Here is a 21408-nt window from a genome sequence, read left to right as displayed (position 1 = left end):
ACTTAACTTTGACCAAAATTTAAACAAGTATAAAACATCAAAATGAAAAACTAAGCCTGGATCCTTCTTAGTCACTCCAAAATGAAGTTGTGGTGAGTTTTTTGAAATTTTCATGTTCATTTTTCCAAAACACTTCTCTTCACTTCATACAAGAGAGTTTGAGATACTCAAGATATCACATAAGACACATGAACTTTTCGTTTAAATGTATGTAAACCTTGTTTATCAACTTAAATCGTTAGTATATGACATAAGAAGACTATGTGCGCAGGTTTTTCATTTTTCTGATTTTTATTTAATTTATTATGCTCATTTGAAATATGGTCAAACATATCTTTGACTGCTCCAAACCCCGCTAACCCTAGCGCTGAACAAGGACCGTCCATCTAACCCTAGCGGCGATCAAGGGCCGTCGACCTAACCCTTCTAGAAGGAATCTACGGGGAAGAGGGGGGCGATCCGTCATACGTCCATTTTGCATCATGCTTTTATATCGATAATTACCGCATTATGGGCTGTTATTACACATTATGTCACAATACTTATGCCTATTCTCTCTTATTTTACAAGGTTTACATAAAGAGGGAGAATGCCGGCAGCTGGAATTCTTGGCTGGAAAAGGAGCAAATATTATACACCTATTCTGCACAACTCCAAAAGTCCTGAAACTCCACGGAAGTTATTTTTGGAAATAATAAAAAATACTGAGCGAAGAAAATACCAGAGGGGGCCCACACCCTGGCCACGAGGGTGGGGGGCGCGCCCTACCCCCTGGGCGCGCCCCCTGCCTCGTGGCCCCCTGGTGGCCCTCCGGTGCCCATCTTCTGCTATATGAAGTCTTTCCTCCGAGCAAAAAATCATAAGCAAGCTTTCGGGACGAGACTCCGCCGCCACGAGGCGGAACCTTGGCGGAACCAATCTAGGGCTCTGGCGGAGCTGTTCTGCCGGGGACACTTCCCTCCGGGAGGGGGAAATCATCGCCATCGTCATCATGAACGCTCCTCTCATCGGGAGGGGGCCAATCTCCATCGACATCTTCACCAGCACCATCTCCTCTCAAACCCTAGTTCATCTCTTGTATCCAATTCTTGTCTCTAAGTCTGAGATTGGTACCTGTAGGTTGCTAGTAGTGTTGATTACTCCTTGTATTTGATGCTAGTTGGTTTATTTGGTGGAAGATCATATGTTCAGATCCTATATGCATAATAATACTCCTCTGATTATGAACATGAATATGCTTTGTGAGTAGTTACGTTTGTTCCTGAGGACATGGGAGAAGTCTTGCTATTAGTAGTCATGTGAATTTGGTATTCGTTCGATATTTTGATGAGATGTATGTTGTCTCTCCTCTAGTGGTGTTATGTGAACGTCGACTACATGACACTTCACCATTATTTGGGCCTAGAGGAAGGCATTGGGAAGTAATAAGTAGATGATGGGTTGCTAGAGTGACAGAAGCTTAAACCCTAGTTTATGCGTTGCTTTGTAAGGGGCTGATTTGGATCCATATGTTTCATGCTATGGTTAGGTTTACCTTAATACTTCTTTTGTAGTTGCGGATGCTTGCAATAGGAGTTAATCATAAGAGGGATGCTTGTCCAAGTAAGGACAACACCTAAGCACCGGTCCACCCACATATCAAATTATCAAAGTACCAAACGCGAATCATATGAACATGATGAAAACTAGCTTGACGATAATTTCCATGTGTCCTCGGGAGCGCTTTTCTCTATATAAGAGTTTGTCCAGGCTTGTACTTTGCTACAAAAAGGATTGGGACACCTTGCTGCACTTTATTTACTTTTGTTAGTTGTTGCTCGTTACAAATTACCTTATCACAAAACTATCTGTTACCTATAATTTCAGTGCTTGCAGAGAATACCTTGCTGAAAACCGCTTATCATTTCCTTCTGCTCCTCGTTGGGTTCGACACTCTTACTTATCGAAAGGACTACGATAGATCCCCTATACTTGTGGGTCATCAAGACTCTTTTCTGCCGCCGTTGCCGGGGAGTGAAGCGCCTTTGGTAGGTGGAATTTGGTAAGGAAAAATTTATATAGTGTGCTGAAATTTATTGTCACTTGTTACTATGGAAAGTAATCATGGGCTTGTTCGGGGTATCTTCACCCCGACCAGTAGAGCAAAGAGTTGCTCCTCAACCTACTGAACCTACTGAAAACGAAAATGTTTACTTTGAAATTCCTTCAGGTATGATAGAGAAACTGCTAGCTAATCCTTTTGCAGGAGATGGAACATTGCATCCCGATTTACACCTAATCTATGTGGATGAAGTTTGTGGATTATTTAAGCTTGCAGGTATGCCCGATGATGTTATCAAGAAGAAGGTCTTCCCTTTATCTTTGAAGGGAGATGCATTGACATGGTATAGGCTATGTGATGATATGGGATCATGGGACTATAAGCGATTGAAATTGGAATTTCATCAGAAGTTTTATCCTATGCATCTTGTTCATCGTGATCGTAATTATATATATAATTTTTGGCCTCGCGAAGGAGAAAGCATCACTCAAGCTTGGGGGAGGCTTAAGTCAATGTTATATTCATGCCCCAATCATGACCTCTCAAGAGACATGATTATTCAAAAAAATTATGCTCGGCTTTCTGACAACAATCGCTCCATGCTCGATACTTCTTGTACTGGTTTCTTTATGATGAAGACTATTGAATTCAAATGGAATTTATTGGAAAGAATTAAATGCAACTCTGAAGATTGGGATCTCGACGAAGGTAAGGAGTTAGGTATAACACCTAAGTTTGATCGTGTTAAATCTTTTATGGATACCGATGCTTTCCGTAAATTTAGCACTAAATATGGACTTGACTCTGAGATAGTAGCTTCTTTTTGTGAATCTTTTGCTGCTCACGTTGATCTACCTAAGGAGAAGTGGTTTAAATATAATCCTCCCATAGAAGTAAAAGTAGTTGCACCTATTAAAGTTGAAGAAAATACTATCACTTACAATGATCCCGTTGTTCCTACTTCTTATGTTGAGAAACCACCTTTTCCTGTTAGGATAAAGGATCATGCTAAAGCTTCAACTGTGGTTCGTAAAAGTAATATTAGAACTTATACACCCCCTGAACAAGTTAAAGTTGAACCTAATATTGCTATTGTTGAAGATCTCTTGGCTGATAATATTGATGGGCATGTTATTTACTTCTGTGATGAGACTGCTAGAATTGCTAAACCTGGTGCTAAAGATAAACATAGACCTGTGGTAGGCATGCCTGTTATTTCTGTTAAAATAGGAGATCATTGTTATCATGGTTTATGTGATATGGGTGCTAGCGCTAGTGCAATACCTATTTCTTTATATCAAGAAATTATGCATGATATTGCACCCGCTGAGTTGGAAGATATCGATGTTACAATTAAACTTGCCAATAGAGATACTATTTCACCAATTGGAATTGTTAGAGATGTTAAAGTCTTGTGTGGGAAAGCTAAATACCCTGCTGATTTTCTTGTTCTTGGTTCCCCACAAGATAGCTTTTGTCCCATTATATTTGGTAGGCCCTTCTTGAACACTGTTAATACTAGGATAGACTGCAAAAAGGATGTTGTTACTATTGGTTTGGATGATATGTCTCATGAGTTTAATTTTTCTAAATTTCGTAGACAACACCGTGAAGAGGAATTGCCTAGTAAGGATGAAATTACTGGTCTTGCTTCTATTGTCGTGCCTCATAGTGATCCTTTAGAACAATATTTGCTAGACCATGAAAATGATATGTTTATGAATGAAAGAAGGGAAATAGATGAAGTATTCTTTAAACAGGGACCTATTCTGAAACACAACTTGCCTGTTGTAATCCTAGGGGATCCTCCTCCACCCAAGGGTGATCCCGTGTTTGAGCTTAAACCGTTGTCTGATACTCTTAAATATGCTTATCTTGATGAAAAGAAGATATATCCTGTTATTATTAGTGCTAACCTTTCAGAGAAGGAGGAAGAAAAATTATTGAAAAATCTGAAAAATCACCATGCTGCTATTGGATACACTCTTGATGATCTTAAGGGCATTAGTCCCACTCTATGTCAACACAAAATAAATTTGGAGAAAGACGCCAAACCAGTTATTGATCATCAACAACGGTTAAATCCTAAGATGAAAGAAGTGGTAAGAAAGGAAATATTAAAGCTCCTTGAAGCAGGTATAATTTATCCAGTTGCTGATAGTCAGTGGGTAAGTCATGTCCATTGTGTTCCTAAGAAGGGAGGTATTACTGTCGTTCCTAATGATAAAGATGAATTGATTCCGCAAAGAATTATTACAGGTTATAGGATGGTAATTGATTTCCGCAAATTAAATAAAGCTACTAAAAAAGATCATTACCCCTTGCCATTCATTGATCAAATGGTAGAAAGATTATCCAAACACACACATTTTTGCTTTCTAGATGGTTATTCTGGTTTCTCTCAAATACCCGTGTCAGCTGATGATCAAGCAAAGACCACTTTTACTTGCCTTTCGGTACTTTTGCTTATAGACGTATGCCTTTTGGTTTATGTAATGCACCTGCTACCTTTCAAAGATGCATGATGGCTATATTCTCTGATTTTTGTGAAAAGATTTATGAGGTTTTCATGGACGATTTCTCCGTTTATGGATCCTCTTTTAATGATTGCTTGAGCAACCTTGATCGAGTTTTGCAGAGATGTGAAGAAACTAACCTTGTCTTGAATGGGGAGAAATGCCACTTTATGGTTAATGAAGGTATTGTCTTGGGGCATAAAATTTCTGAAAGGGGCATTGAAGTTGATAAAGCTAAAGTTGATGCTATTGAAAAGATGCCATGTCCCAAGGACATCAAAGGTATAAGAAGTTTCCTTGGTCATGCCAGTTTTTATAGGAGGTTCATTAAGGACTTCTCAAAAATTTCTCGGCCTCTATTACAAAAAGATATATTGTTCGTCTTTGATGATGATTGTGTAGAAGCATTTGAAATACTTAAGAAAGCATTAATCTCTGCACCTATTGTTCAACCACCTGATTGGAATTTACCTTTTGAAATTATGTGTGATGCTAGCGATTATGCTGTAGGTGCTATTCTAGGGCAAAGAGTTGATAAGAAATTAAATTTTATTCAATATGCTAGTAAAACTCTAGACAATGCCTAGAGAAATTATGCCACTACTGAAAAAGAATTCTTAGCAGTTGTATTTGCTTGTGATAAGTTCAGACCTTATATTGTTGATTCTAAAGTAACTATTCACACTGATCATGCTGCTATTAAATATCTTATGAAAAAGAGAGATGCTAAACCTAGACTTATTAGATGGGTTCTCTTGCTACAAGAATTTGATTTGCATATTATTGGTAGAAGGGAGCTGAGAACCCCGTTGCAGACAACTTGTCTAGGTTAGAAAATGTTCTTGATGACCCACTACCTATTGATGATAGCTTTCCTGATGAACAATTAAATGTCATAAATGCTTCTCGTACTGCTCCATGGTATGCTGACTATGCTAACTACATTGTTGCTAAATTTATACCACCTAGTTTCACATACCAGCAAAAGAAAAAGTTTTTCTATGATTTAAGACATTACTTCTGGGATGACCCACATCTTTACAAAGAAGGAGTAGATGGTGTTATTAGGCGTTGTGTACCTGAGCATGAACATGAACAGATCCTACGCAAGTGTCACTTCAAGGCTTATGGAGGGCACCACGCTGGAGATAGAACTGCACACAAGGTATTGCAATCCGGTTTTTATTGGCCTACTCTCTTCAAGGATGCTCGTAAGTTTGTCTTATCTTGTGATGAATGTCAAAGAATTGGTAATATTAGTAGACGTCAAGAAATGCCTATGAATTATTCACTTGTTATTGAACCATTTGATGTTTGGGGCTTTGATTATATGGGACCGTTTCCTGCCTCTAATGGATATACACATATTTTAGTTGCTGTTGATTACGTTACTAAGTGGGTAGAAGCTATTCCAACTAGTAGTGTTGATCATAACACTTCTATTAAGATGCTTAAAGAAGTTATTTTTCCAAGGTTTGGATTCCCTAGATATTTAATGACTGATGGTGGTTCACATTTTATTCATTGTGCTTTTCGTAAAATGCTTGCCAAGTATGATGTTAATCAGAGAATTGCATCTCCTTATCACCCACAGTCTAGTGGTCAAGTAGAATTGAGTAATAGAGAGCTCAAATTAATTTTGCAAAAGATTGTTAATAGATCTAGAAAGAATTGGTCCAAGAAACTTGATGACGCATTATGGGCTTATAGAACTGCATATAAAAATCCTATGGGTATGTCTCCGTATAAAATGGTTTATGGGAAAGCATGTCACTTACCTCTCGACCTAGAACATAAGGCATATTGGGCCATTAAAGAGCTCAACTATGATTTCAAACTTGCCGATGAGAAGAGGTTATTTGACATTAGCTCACTTGACGAATGGAGAACCCAGGCTTATGAGAATGCCAAACTGTTTAAAGAAAAAGTTAAAAGATGGCATGACAAAAGGATACAAAAGCGTGAGTTTAATGTAGGTGATTATGTGTTGCTATACAACTCTCGTTTAAGATTTTTTGCAGGAAAACTTCTCTCTAAATGGGAAGGTCCTTACGTTATCGAGGAGGTCTATCGTTCCGGTGCCATAAAAATCAACAACTTCGAAGGCACAAATCCAAAGGTGGTGAACGGTCAAAGAATCAGACATTATATCTCAGGTAATCCCATAAATGTTGAAACCAATGTTATTGAAACCGTAACACCGGAGGAATACATAAGGGACACTTTCCAGAACGTTTCAGACTCCGAAAAGGAATAGGTATGTGGTACGGTAAGTAAACCGACTCCAAAACAGTTCTAATGGCAAATTTTCTCCGTTTTGGAATATTTAGAAAAATAGGAAAATAAGAAGTAGTCCGGGAAGGACACGAGGCCTCCACGAGGGTGGAGGGCACGCCCCCCTACCTCGTGGGCACCTCGTGCGCTCTCCGGACTCCGTTTTCTTGCACGATACGTATTTTGGCCGGTAAAAAATCATTATATAATCTCTCGAAGGTTTTGACCACCGTATCACGCAAGTATCCTCTGTTTTTGTTTCGAGCTGTTTTTCTGATAGACCTAGATCAACATGACGTCTCCAAGCGCCCCCAAGGACAAGTTCTTCGAGAAGGTCATCAACCCTTACCTCGCGGAGGTGCTGCAACACCCTCAAACCATTGAGATGTGTGATGGGTTGCTGCACATCCGCGATGTTGAGGGACCAAGGAGGACCGGAAGCGTGGAGACGAGGCTCGAAGCAATGGAGCAACAAGTTTTCAAGTGCCAGGGGATGGTGGACTCAACGCCAACCACATGATGATCGCGGAGTTCACCAACAACCACAAGCTGGATGCCAAGAACATTGGGGAGACCATCTTCAAGCTTCACGAGAAGATCGAGCACCTCCAAGCCCAAATCTATGACCTGCAAAACCAAAACTGTGAGTATGAATATATATATATATATATATATATATATATATATATATATATATATATATATATTCAAGAGGATGAGTTTGGCTGCAGATTTGAGGATCCCGGAGACTCGATCATCCTTCTATGATGGTGAGCCTATGCCTTGGAAGATAGACGACAAGCCCACATCATCAACAACTCCACCATCTTCTTCACCAGCAAAGGAGATATAATCATATGGGTATGGGCACTCCCCTTGGCAACTGCCAAGCTTGGGGGAGGTGCCCCGGTATCGTATCACCATCACACTCCTATCTTTACCGTTTTTCTTAGTTTGATCCTCTTAGTATTATCTTGATCTAGTAGAATAAAGTTTTGGTATGATCTAGTTTTGAGTTTTGCTTTATGATCCCTTTATGTAATCGAGTCCGTGAGCTATATATAATAAAGGTTAGTGTTGAGTCAAGGGCTTGATTATCTTGCTATGATCCTGAGGGAATAAAAGAAAAAGAAAGAATAAAAAGAAATAAAGAGATCATATTGATCTTATGGAGAGTAATGAATTCACATATAAGGAGTATGATGATTAAAAGTTGTTGAGAGTTGACAAACATAGCTTTGGTCATCGTTGCAATTAATAGGAAGTAATAAAGAATGAGAGGTTTCACATATAAATATACTATCTTGGACATCTTTTATGATTGTGAGCACTCATTAAAATATGACATGCTAAAGAGTTAATATTGGACAAGGAAGACCACGTAATGGGTTATGTTTTCTTATATCTGAGATAAAGTATATTGGCATGGATCATCCAACATGTTGAGCTTGCCTTTCTCCCTCATGCTAGACAATTCTTTGCACCAAGTAGAAATACTACTTGTGCTTCCAAATACACTTAAACCCAGTTTTGCCATGAGAGTCCACCATATCTACCTATGGATTGAGTAAGGTCCTTCAAGTAAGTTGTCATCGGTGCAAGCAATAAAAATTGCCCTCTAAATATGTATGCTTGATTAGTGTGGAGGAAATAAGCTTTATACGATCTTGTGATGTGGAAGAAATAAAAGCGACGGACTGCATAATAAAGGTCCATATCACAAGTGGTAATATAAAGTGACGTTCTTTCGCATTAAGATTTTGTGCATCCAGCCCTGAAAGTGCATGACAACCTCTGCTTCCCTCTGCGAAGGGCCTATCTTTTACATTTATCTTCTACCTTATGCAAGAGTCATGGTGATCTTCACCTTTCCTTTTTTACATTTTATCCTTTGGCAAGCACATTGTGTTGGAAAGATCCTGATATATATATATATATATATATATATATATATATATATATATATATATATCCAATTGGATGTAAGTTAGCATGAGTTATTATTGTTGACATTACCCTCGAGGTAAAAGGTTGGGAGGCGAAACTATAAGCCCCTATCTTTCTCTCTGTCCGATTAAAACTCCGTAACCATAAGTATTGTGTGAGTGTTAGCAATTGTGAAAGACTAAATGATAGTTGAGTATGTGAACTTGCTGAAAAGCTCTTACATAGACTATTTCCGATGTTATGATAAATTGCAATTGCTTCAATGACTGAGATTATAGTTTGTTAGTTTTCAGTGAAGTTTCTGATTCATACTTGACATTGTGAATAGATTATTACTTGAGCATAAGAAATAATATGAAAATATCCATATATGTTGTTGTTATAAGAATGATCATGATACCCTCATGTCCGTATTTTATTTTATCAACACCTCTATCTCTAAACATGTGGACATATTTATCGTTATCGGCTTCCGCTTGAGGACAAGCGAGGTCTAAGCTTGGGGGAGTTGATACGTCCATTTTGCATCATGCTTTTATATCGATAATTACCGCATTATGGGTTGTTATTACACATTATGTCACAATACTTATGCCTATTCTCTCTTATTTTACAAGGGTTACATAAAGAGGGAGAATGCCGGCAGCTGGAATTCTGGGCTGGAAAAGGAGCAAATATTAGAGACCTATTCTGCACAACTCCAAAAGTCCTGAAACTCCACGGAAGTTATTTTTGGAAATAATAAAAAATACTGAGCGAAGAAAATACCAGAGGGGGCCCACACCCTGGCCACGAGGATGGGGGCACGCCCCCTGCCTCGTGGGCCCCCTGGTGGCCCTCCGGTGCCCATCTTCTGCTATATGAAGTCTTTCGTCCGAGCAAAAAATCGTAAGCAAGCTTTCGGGACGAGACTCCGCCGCCACGAGGCGGAACCTTGGCGGAACCAATCTAGGGCTCTAGCGGAGCTGTTCTGCCGGGGACACTTCCCTCCGGGAGGGGGAAATCATCGCCATCGTCATCACCAACGCTCCTCTCATCGGGAGGGGGCCAATATCCATCGACATCTTCACCAGCAATATCTCCTCTCAAACCCTAGTTCATCTCTTGTATCCAATTCTTGTCTCTAAGTCTGAGATTGGTACCTGTAGGTTGCTAGTAGTGTTGATTACTCCTTGTAGTTGATGCTAGTTGGTTTATTTGGTGGAAGATCATATGTTCAGATCCTATATGCATAATAATACTCATTTTATTATGAACATGAATATGCTTTGTGAGTAGTTACGTTTGTTCCTGAGGACATGGGAGAAGTCTTGCTATTAGTAGTCATGTGAATTTGGTATTCGTTCGATATTTTGATGAGATGTATGTTGTCTCTCCTCTAGTGGTGTTATGTGAACGTCGACTACATGACACTTCACCATTATTTGGGCCTAGAGGAAGGCATTGGGAAGTAATAAGTAGATGATGGGTTGCTAGAGTGACAGAAGCTTAAACCCTAGTTTATGCGTTGCTTCATAAGGGGCTGATTTGGATCCATATGTTTCATGCTATGGTTAGGTTTACCTTAATACTTCTTTTGTAGTTGCGGATGCTTGCAATAGGAGTTAATCATAAGTGGGATGCTTGTCCAAGTAAGGACAGCACCTAAGCACCGGTCCACCCACATATCAAATTATCAAAGTACCGAACGTGAATCATATGAACGTGATGAAAACTAGCTTGACGATAATTCCCATGTGTCCTCGGGAGCGCTTTTCTCTATTTAAGAGTTTGTCCAGGCTTGTCCTTTGCTACAAAAAGGATTGGGCCACCTTGCTGCACTTTATTTACTTTTGTTACTTGTTTCTCGTTACAAATTACCTTATCACAAAACTATCTGTTACCTATAATTTCAGTGCTTGCAGAAAATACCTTCCTGAAAACCGCTTATCATTTCCTTCTGCTCCTCGTTGGGTTCGACACTCTTACTTATCGAAAGGACTACAATAGATCCCCTATACTTGTGGGTCATCAATCCGCAAGATGCAATCTGATTGGCTGGGAGATTGTTTTTTCTCAACAAGTACCGGGCGCTGGATGGACCGTTGGGCCGTCACGTTGTCTGGGCCTGAGACCGATGTTAATAGCCCGTCTCAGCCTTTCCAGGCCTGCATGCATGGGAAGGGTGGTGACGTGGGTTTGCATGCGCGGGAGGCGGACGTGCATGCTTGTGAGCGAGGCGAGCAAGGCGAGCTAGGTGGCCATGCACGTATTGATTCAGAGTTAGGCTATTACAGCAGTGGTTCAGATTATGGCAGCGAGTCAGATGCGCGGGCCCGGTCAAAGAGCTTCGCTATGTAGTGATTCAGATGCACGCACGCGCCCCATGCATCGTTTTTGTGCAAAAATTTAAGGGTCCAAAACGTAACGGATACACACACGCGTCCGGATTCACACACGCACCGTTCTCATCCCTTCTCTCTTCCTCTCCCACCCACAGGCCTATAAATGGGGTGCCTCTCTTCCTCTCCCACCCACAAGCCAGATCCCATCCATTCTCTCCAACTTCAAACACCCAAGCGACCGAGCCCTCTCCAGGCGACCAAGTAAAGATGCAGTTCAACGAGCCAACCTTCAATCGTCCGCTTGTCATGCCGGAGCTGCGCTACCCACCGGGCGTGCTCGTGGAGAGGGAGCTCCGTGTGTGGGCGATTTCAAGGTGGAGGGGTTCCGTCGAACTCACCCGCGCCTTCCTCGGAGCCGGCTATGCCCACCTCCCACGGGGCTCGCCTAGGATGTTCACCCTCAACGAGGTTCGTGACCGCGGCAGCATCCTCCTACTGCTCACGGTCACCTTGACCAACCCATTTCATGCGCGCGAGCTCCTCGGCCAAGTCTTTTGGTGCGGCTGCGAGGCCATCTTCTTCACGGTGTACAACATCTACACCAACTACGAGAGCATCTTCCCCACTCCAGGCAAGATGCACTCCCTTCCCTATGACGAGGAGGAGGAGGTGTGAAGTTGAAGAAGGTGTTGAAGGGGCGTGCGGCCAAGGTGGAAGAAGGTGGTCAGGATGAAGATGTTCAAGCCCGGAGTCAAGCTCGTCATGTTTTAGTTTTATCGTTTTAATTTGTTGCTTTTCTATGTCATGCGTGCCGTGTCGTGTCCGTGAACTTATGGGTCCAAGTTATTATTGCCTAATGTAAGGGTATGCTGTGTTGCATCTTATCTAAGTTATTATGTGTGTTAAAAAATGTCCGTGCCCAAGCATATCATTTCTTCCCTAAAACAAGTCATGATGTTCGAGAACTTGTGGTTTTCATTAATGAAAATCGGAGGGGGTGAGAAGCCCTCTCTTTCATTTAAAAAAAACCAAGTCATGAACTAACATGCAAATTTACTCCCTTCAAATCCTAAACCAAGTGCCACTCTAACTAAAATCATGTGGCAGTGCAAACATACGTTTCCAAACCTCCAAAATTTCTGTGCAAAACAAAGGAAAACCACTCTCACGCGTGTGCAAACATTCACGGTCTCACTATGTATACCTTCCTTCCCTACCCATGTCAAAGTCTTTCCATCTGTCCTAGCGGTTACCAAAGCAGCCCTAAACGCCACAAACCCACGCGGTCTTGGGTTTGAGTCCCCAACTGCACCAATTTTTTGTGCATTTTCCACCCTTCATTTTTTTAGACAAATTATTTTTTTCTCAATGTAATGCCCTTAAAAAATGTTCATTTATTTTGGCACCAGGTGTAAACCTCTACCAGAGCTGAGGCACATTTTCCATGACATTTTGGTCTTTGATTTAAATCACGGTGTATTTGAATTGGAGTAATTAAATTGCTATTAAATATTTAACAGCTCCAAAAAAATTCTAAACTTAATTGTTTGGCTCTGGAATAATTCAATTAGCTTCCACAAAAAGTTTCAGTATTATGATTTACTGCCTAAATTAAATCAGAACAGAAAACAGAAAAACACGCAAGAGAACTCCCGAATGGGCCTAATTGGATGCAGTTGGCCCATTAGTCTAGCCTGCACTTGGCTCTACGCTCTGAATTTGGCCCACAGAGGAACCTTTTTTTGACAGAAAGGCAAAGCAGAGAGCTGCATTTCATTGATCAAAAGTTTCTGAATTCCTCATTTCTTCTCTCTTTTTTCAACATATTTAAATGTTGGTCACTTCTTCTTTTTTTTCAACATTTAAACAACTTTGACCAACATTTAAACTAGGTGAATTTCTCATACAATTTCAAGCTTACAATTTCCTCCATAATTCATGCCTTTCCATACATTTTCAACATTACAACCAGTGCGATTACCGTACCTACAAATGCCCAAAAGTAATTGCAAATGGGTATTGGTATTTGTGCTTGATCTTCAAGCTTCCTAACCTTCTTCTTCAACATCCTAAGCTCAACAGCTAGCTCTCTGTCAGTGCGTGCTTCGCCCTCCATCTCTTCTTCCGGAGCTCGTGCTGCGGCCACTGCCGTTCGTGGCAGCATGTGCAACCATTCTTCATGCTCTTCTTGCAGTTCATTTATCAGAGTCTTGGCCAGAGCATCGACCCAAAGAAAGAAGCATGTCACCTGCATGAACACCAAACAGATCAACCCATTGCTCAAAGATCCCGACCACGAAAATGGTGCAATTGCCCCGATTCTTACCCCATTCTCGCTGCACACGTAGAACAGACAATTATGGTTCCTCGGTGTGTGAGAAACCCTCCCCGGCACCGCGGACAGACGAAGACAGGCATGTCCACACGCGCCCGGCTCTGCATCCGCGAGGTGGCGCGGGAGCTTGAGGAAGACATGGAGCTCGGAGCCGAAGGGGATCTCAACGCCGCCGCGCCCTCCACAGCTAGCTTCCCACCGTCGTGCTCTCTCTCTCTCTCTCTCGCCGTGGTCACCGCCGTGCTCTCTGTCGCCGTGGTCACCGCCGCTGTCGCCCGCTTATATAGCACACCCGCAACGGCTCTCTGCTCAACGGCTCTCTGCTGGGTCCCACAAGCCACGCGTGCAACGGTCTGAATAGAATTGGCCGTCTCTGCCGCCGGGTCCCACCTGTAAGGGCCGAGTCAAAAGTTTGACCTGACGGAGACGGCAGAGTTCACGGAACGAGTTGGTGCGCACGGACTAGGGGCAAAACTGAGCACAATTCGCATCTGAGGGCAAAACTGAGTACATGGACACCACTGAGGGCAAAAGGATAATTAACCCATATATATATATATGTCATGACGGGTACTCGTACTGGCAACTATTAATTAAATATATATGCAAAATCAGTAGAAAATAATGGACGACCCAATACATACGCAAAAGCTTGTCAAGAATTTATGTCGTGAATTTTTTCTGACAGAAAATAATACAAAAACGAATGGGACCGCCAAGGGACGCAGACCTCTCTCTCTCTCTCTCTCTTGGTCGTGCATGGAGGGATCAAATCAATGGATATGCTAAATATTGAACGCAGACGTCGCAATAAAGCCACATCCATCCAGGCGTCAGTTAATTCAGCATATTATATCATACAATATATTCATATATAATAGGATAAGATGCTGCCGCATACTAGGAGATATGCACGAATTAATGTGTACGTATGGATGGATGCACCGGCCTGTCAAGTCTCCATCCTCCAAGTGGGAAAATGGAAAGGAAAAAATGAAGCAGAGCCAATGCGGTTGGTGCTGCACGATCGAAAGAGAGAGGGAGCAATGATAGTATTGGCTTATTGCTTACTACTCTACTACTAATTGATTATCATTACTACCTTACGTAGGCCGCGCTTGCTTGCTTGCTTATTAGTGGTGCGTAGGCATAGCCATCAGCATGATTTGGTCCGGCCTGTTTGGTTGTTTGCACTTTGCGGTGGTGCATGCTGTGGGATGTGGGTGGCGTCGCCATGCATGCTGCCCTAATTATGCTCAGCTCCATGCATGCAGACTAGTCTAATCCTGGAGTACTACCTTCGTACATGAGTATTAAACAACAAAATAAATACCATCCACAGGCGACAGGTCTAGGGGCAGTTGTTTTCATCAGTTAATGTGCGAGGGAGACCAAAACCTGCATGCGTATACATGGCTGTCTACTGCTCACATGGTTAGCTGAGAGGGACTGTCCATCTGTCATGAGTGAATGCCTTGGGTACATACATACATAGCTGCAGATTATTACTACCCTAGTTAACTTACCGTCAACCATTAAGCTAATACAGTACTGGTTGTTTACTGAAGGAACACTGTCCTATGCCGGGTAGCAAGTGTAAAATATGCATTGTGAATGTGAACAAGTGAGACGAAACAGAGCAGTCAAATCAGGGCGTAATACTGCTCGTCTTTTGCGACGGGGTCGTCTCCTTGTCCACTCCCACCTAACCTAAGCCGGGTAGAGTAGATCCAAGATTGCGACCCTGCTATACGTATGACCCTACATCATCATTCGTGCGATTACCATCCACCCTCACCACCAACAACAACAAAAGCGACTAATTTAAACAGCAAAAAAATATATTTTCAGTTAACCACGAGCCTGCCTCGGAACACCCCACTCGCTCTGCTATCTTATGTATGGAACCACAAGCAAAATCTCTAATGTCAACTCCAGCACGCGAGCCCATCCTGTCCGGGTGTGTCCGTTTAGGGCATAACGGACAAACCAGACGGCCCAGCGTGCGGGCGCAAACGGACTTTTGTCCCTTTTATGTCCGCTTTCAACCCATCTCCGGCCCAAGTTTGGGCCGCTTTTGGGGTGAAACGGACAGTGCGTGGACGGGCGGGACGCGCGCGCTTGTCCTCCTCTGGCCCGCCCGTCGGTGGCACAAAGCAACACCCCCACGCCCCATTTCACGCCATTTCCCCCCAAACCCTCCCACGTCCTGTCCACCACCCTCCCCGTCCATGCCCGACGCCCCGCCGAATTCCGGCGGTCCGGCCGTCGACCCACCCGGAAAGGTGAAGAAGAAGGCGGCCTAAGGGTCCGAGAAAGCCGCAGTCGGAATGCACGCCGGCGGAGCTCACAAAGATGGACGCGGAATCGGTGAAGAGGAGGAACCGGAGGGTGGTCGTCAAGGGCAAGAACGCGGCGGCCAAGTTCGCCGCCGAGCACGATGCGTTGGAGGCCGCGCGGTGCAAGGCCGAGGTCAACGAGAAGGAGGACATCGTCAACAAAGCGCACACCCTCCTCATGCTTGGGATTTGCCGTCCGACGGGTTTCTCTGCAACGCCCGTCGACCCGGCGAGCACAGACACGTCGGTCGCCAGGCCTGCGCACTGCCCCTTGCCGACGTCGCGGACGACGCCTTTGTCGCCCGGTTTTCCTCCGCCAAAGCACGAAGGCCAGACCCGTTTTTCGGGGTCGCCGAACGTTGGCGTGATCGCGCCGTCCACCCCGCGCCCCTCGGCCGTCATCGACCTTAACGTCACGCCGGGGTCCAGCAGCGGCGGCCGGCCGGCCGTCGAGATGCAAAGAGAGCAAGCACGACCGCCGTCTACAGGCACCATACCGTCGCCCCGCGTCCTGTTCGACGAAATGCCAACTCCAACGCCAACGGTCGACGACCCCTTCTACAACCAGTTCACGGAGAATGTCATCTACGAAGGTGGGCATGGCGGCGCCTACGATCCTGACGAGACCCAAAGTCAGGATGGCCCGCCCCAGTACGTTGCCGATGAAGACAATGAGGCCCACGACCATGCTGACTACGACCATGCTGACTCGTGGCATGAAGATGATGACATCTATTGCGAAGGTGATGGTGATGAAGAAGAGGAAGGCCTTGATATTGGGGGCGAGCCATTGTTTATCGACGAGCTCACCCAAAGAGCGGAAGCACAAAAGAGGAAGAAGAGCATTCATATGAGATCATACTCACAAGAGGAGGACAAGTTGATTTGCCAAAGTTGGATGGAGGTTGGACAAGATCCGAGGACCGGTGCGCAACAAAAGGGACTTGTTTTTTGGACAAGAGTTCACAAAACATTCCATGAAAGAAAGTTGTTTGCGCCCGACCAATTTGCGAGCGACCGTCGCATCACCTCGATTCAAAAGAGGTGGTTATTCATCCAACAAGAATGCAACAAGTATTGTGCCGCACTTGAGAGCGTTGAAGCACGTCCCGTGAGTGGTCTCGGCATTGGGGACATGGTATGCTCTCTTATCTTTCGTTGCTACGGCCATGAGACTTCGGCCTTCTATATGTTTGCATGTTCAATTGTTGTTGATCGTGTGGTGTAGGCATTTCAATATTTGGAAGCATTTAAGGCCCGGCACAATGACAAGTCATTCACTCTTACGCATTGTTGGACGCTCATCAACAATTGTCCTAAGTTCAAAGATTAATACCGTGAGCTTCAAAGAAAGAGAGGCAAGAAGACGGCCGCGTTGGCCGGAGGTGGAGATGGTGAGGCGTTGAAGAGGCTGAGGGGCAAGACCAACTCCAAGATTGACGACATACATGATGCGTCACCCATGGCCTTGCATGAGACTTTGCACGGTATGATGTCTCAAAAGGATGTGAGGGACGAGAAAAATCGACAAAGTAAGGACGAGCAAATGAAGCAATACCTAGAGCTTCAAAGGAAGAAGCTTGAGTGGAGGAGGCAGCCAAGAAGAGGAAGATCGACATGGAGGAGGCGTCTCGGCAAAGGCAGCTCGACATCGAGGCCACCAATGTCACGACCAGGCAGAGGCAGTTCGACATCGAGGCCACCAATGCCGCAACCAAAGCAAATGAGGTGGCCTAGCGATCATGAGCGTGGACTTGACCAAGATGAGCGAGAAGACGAGGAGCTGGTTCGAGGCCAGGCAGAAGGAGATGTTCGATGCCGACGGCCTGAACTAGGTGGTCTGTTCGGCCGTGGCCGTTATTTTTGGAGGCTGGGTGCCGGCCGCTGGCTGTGTGCCGGCGATAAACCTATTCATTTTGGGGGCTGGCTGTGTTGCCGGCGACAAAACTATTCATTTTGTAGGTTGGCTATGTTGCCGGCCACTGGCTGTGTTGTTGGCGTGGACATGTAGGTGGGCTGTGTTTCCGGCATGAATTAGAGCCGCTGGCATGAACTAGGGCGTGGTTTATTCAAAAATTGGCGTTTGAAAAAGGAGGCGGACAAGATGCGGCTGGAATGCGTCCGCGCGTTGGGCGCACGGCCACCGCATTGTAGAAATGGCCCGGACACGATCTCATTGTCCTACCCAAACAGACAGAATTCTGGCCAAATAGACGTCCGTTTGGGGTCATGCGCTGGAGTTGGCCTAGCATTGGCATCTCCCAATATATGATGGATTCAGGCATGTTTCTCCCAAGAAGCGGTCGAGAGCGTGCCCGGACCGCTTCCTCCACCGTCTCTGTTGGCCAGCACGCACATTGCACGGCATAGCATAGGTAGATGCCTCCAACGTCCGCACAGCTGTGGCTCACGAGCTCCTCCGAAACTGAAACAGACTCGACCCGCAAGCGTCCAAAGCGAGAACACGAAGGGCGACAAGCCGAGTGACATGGACGCCGTCGTCCGTCCGTCGCCACAGCGATGCAGCTCCGGACGGATCCGCACCGCGCACGGAACGGAAGAGCAGCAAACAAACGAACAGAAAGTCAGAAACTGACGCCGCTTTAACTGAGCTCGGCGGGCGGCCGGCGAGGAGCACGCACGCAGCGCCCATCCGTCCCCGTATGGCCGTATGTATGCCCGTCCGGTCGTCACGCCACTACTAAATGTGAACCGGGCCGGAGCCGCCGGCGCCGGAGCGTCACGACTCACCGCCACCGTGGCCCGGCCGGGGGCACGGACCGGTCGGTCCAGCTTGCATTCCGTCCCCTGCCAGCGGGCCCCACCATTTCCCCTGCCAGCCGGCCCCACACCTCCGTATAAATTCGCAAACCACCACGCACACACCCCCGGCAGCAGCAGCACACACAGCAGACCACAGCCCACGCTTACTGTCCATGGAGAGGACGCAGGGCTTCTTCGCGGCGCTCAAGCAGGAGGTGGCGCGCGGGCTGTCGCCGGCGAGGGCGCGCCGGAGGTCCGAGTCGGCCGACCTCGACGCCGCCGCGCTCAGGTTCTCCGGCCCGGTGGGGGGTGGAGAGATGCTGGCGCCGCTCATGGAGGGGCCCGATCCGGAGTCCGGCGACGGCGTCGGCGCCGGCGCCAGGAGGGAGGGCTGGGGCCGCTGGGTGCGCGGCCAGCTCGCGCGCACGCCGTCCTCCGTCGCCGCCGCGGCGGCCGGCGCCGGCGCCGCCCGCAACGACCTCCGCCTCCTCCTCGGCGTCATGGGCGCGCCGCTCGCGCCCGTGCACGTCTGCGCCGCCGAGCCGCTCCCGCACCTCAGCATTAAGGACACCCCCATCGTAAGCGCTTCTTCTCCTTCCTCTTCTTCTTCATGCCGCCGTCTTGGTGTCTTTCCCGCCTTTCCTAGCTCTAGATTTGGTCGAGCCGCGTCGCGTGTTCGACGAAATGCTCCAGTCAAATCTCTTCTCAAATGTCTGCGTCTGCGCTCTGCTAATTCTTCAATTCATGGTCCTGCATACTGTAAAAACGTAGTATTTACTCGTAATTACAGTGCTGTAAAAAAATGCTCCTTATCTTCTTCACTGATGTCTGCTGCATTTGTTGTCTAGCGATGCTGTTTGTTCCTTACGATAAAGATGTGCGAAATTTCGTCACCAAGCTGTTTGATTCAGGGAGAAAATCATATATGTCCAGTAGTAAACATGGTTATTTACTGTTACGAGCTTTTTGTTTACACAGGAGACCTCGTCGGCGCAGTACATTCTGCAGCAGTACCTGGCGGCCTCCGGTGGGCACAAGCTCCTCGCCTCCGTGCGCAACTCCTACGCCATGGGCAAGGTGCGCATGGTGGCCACTGAGTTTGAGAACGCCGGCCGCCTGGTCAAGAACCGCAATGCGGCTCGCTGCGCCGAGCCGGGCCGCTTCGTGCTGTGGCAGATGGCTCCTGAGAAGTGGTACATCGAGCTGGCTGTCGGTGGGAGCAAGGTGCATGCCGGCTGCAATGGCAAGCTTGTGTGGCGCCACACCCCGTGGCTCGGCTCCCATGCCGCCAAAGGCCCGGTCCGCCCCCTCCGCCGTGCTCTGCAGGTATAATTGCACTGCCCAGCCCACGCCTATTATATGCCATTGTATGTGCCCATACAGCCATGGAAACATCTTGGCACTTTTACTCAAATGTTTCGATCAATGTCTTTCTATAGGGCTTGGATCCACTGACTGCAGCAAGCATGTTTGCCGGCGCACGGTGCATCGGGGAGAGGAAGGTGAACGGGGAGGATTGCTTCATCCTGAAGCTGTGCACTGACCCGGAGACCCTCAAGGCACGCACCGAGGGCCTCGCAGAGATCATCAGGCATGTCATGTTCGGGTACTTCAGCCAGAGGACCGGCCTCCTCGTCCACATCGAGGACTCACACCTGACGCGGATTCAGTCAACAACCGGTGGGGATGCGGTCTACTGGGAGACCACCATCAACTCATTCATCGAGGACTACCGGCCGGTGGATGGCATCATGATTGCGCACTCCGGGCGCTCGGCCGTGACCCTGTTCCGCTTCGGCGAGGTGGCCATGAGCCACACCAAGACTCGGATGGAGGAGGCGTGGAGCATCGAGGAGGTTGCGTTCAATGTACCTGGCCTGTCCATGGATTGCTTCATCCCACCCACCGATATCAAGTCTGGATCTGTAAGTGAGACTGTCGAGCTCCCTCATGGTGGTGAGAAGAACAAGTTTGGTCCTCCCCCTGGTCACCGTGCCAAAGTTGCTGCGCTGGAGAAGACGGATGGTGGCGAGCTAGCATGGAGGGGAACGCATACCTGAAAATCGAAATTGATTTTCAGGCCATTGGTACTTGCTTCGTTTCATTGCAACTGACTGATGAGTAGTGTAGGAGAGAAACAGGTCGACGGGGGATTTCGATTTTGGAAATTCCAAATGACCTCTGTGTACAGGAAGGAAGCAGCATGAGGCATTCACATGGTGTGAAGAATCGTTTCTAATCTCTTCAAGGGGGAGCGGTAGTAGGTAACCTTGTTTGCTATTTCAGGCTTTTTTGTCAGTATCATGTGGAAGACTTGGTGCGTTCCCCATTCCAACTACTCTACCTGAGAAAGGTCATCGTGGTGGCGCTGTTTGCTCCCCTTTAGCAAATACTAATTGATCAGTGGCATTACATCCAAATTGGCTGCTCAGTTCAGTTTGCTGTGCTTGGTGATGGTTCCTGGTGAAGCTAACCATGTCAGAGAAGCGTAACCTCTTCTGAACGGCTGTTAGTACCTCTAGTAGGTTTTTCCATAGTTCTTCCTTCGCATCTCTGTTATTTTTCCTGAGATGAAGGTTGTTGTACTCATTAACAGAAGCTTGTTTGTTTCCTTTGTAATCCAAAACATCTAATGAGTGAAGCGTCTTGTGATGTCCCTGTTTTGCACACCACAGCGCACCCCCGGGAATGATTTCAGCTTTTCCTGGAGATGTTGAACGGCAGCAATGTGGCATCAATGTGCCTTTTTGGGCCGCTTGCATTTTACTTTGGCCTGTCAGTGTGTTGGAGGGGGTAGTGATGATTCATTTACTGCCATGATTAGCATGGCCCCCATGTGCTCCTTCCATTCCACCCCTGGCCCAGGTGC

General features: G+C 46.0%; 1 protein-coding gene across 1 annotated transcript; it reads left to right on the top strand.

The window, feature by feature from the left end:
* Positions 1 to 18649: 18649 nt before the first annotated feature.
* On the top strand, positions 18650 to 21206 carry LOC109785362 (uncharacterized). Its single transcript, XM_020343957.4, has 3 exons — positions 18650 to 19117; positions 19518 to 19865; positions 19979 to 21206. The coding sequence occupies exons 1-3, from the start codon at positions 18713 to 18715 to the stop codon at positions 20597 to 20599; spliced, it is 1374 nt and encodes a 457-aa protein (XP_020199546.1). The 5' UTR covers positions 18650 to 18712; the 3' UTR covers positions 20600 to 21206.
* Positions 21207 to 21408: the final 202 nt, after the last annotated feature.

This window comes from Aegilops tauschii, chromosome 4 (assembly GCF_002575655.3).
Source record: "Aegilops tauschii subsp. strangulata cultivar AL8/78 chromosome 4, Aet v6.0, whole genome shotgun sequence".
NCBI classification, from domain to species: domain Eukaryota; kingdom Viridiplantae; phylum Streptophyta; class Magnoliopsida; order Poales; family Poaceae; genus Aegilops; species Aegilops tauschii.
Note: the sequence above shows the minus strand (reverse complement) of the source record. Positions and strands in the feature narration are given on the sequence as shown.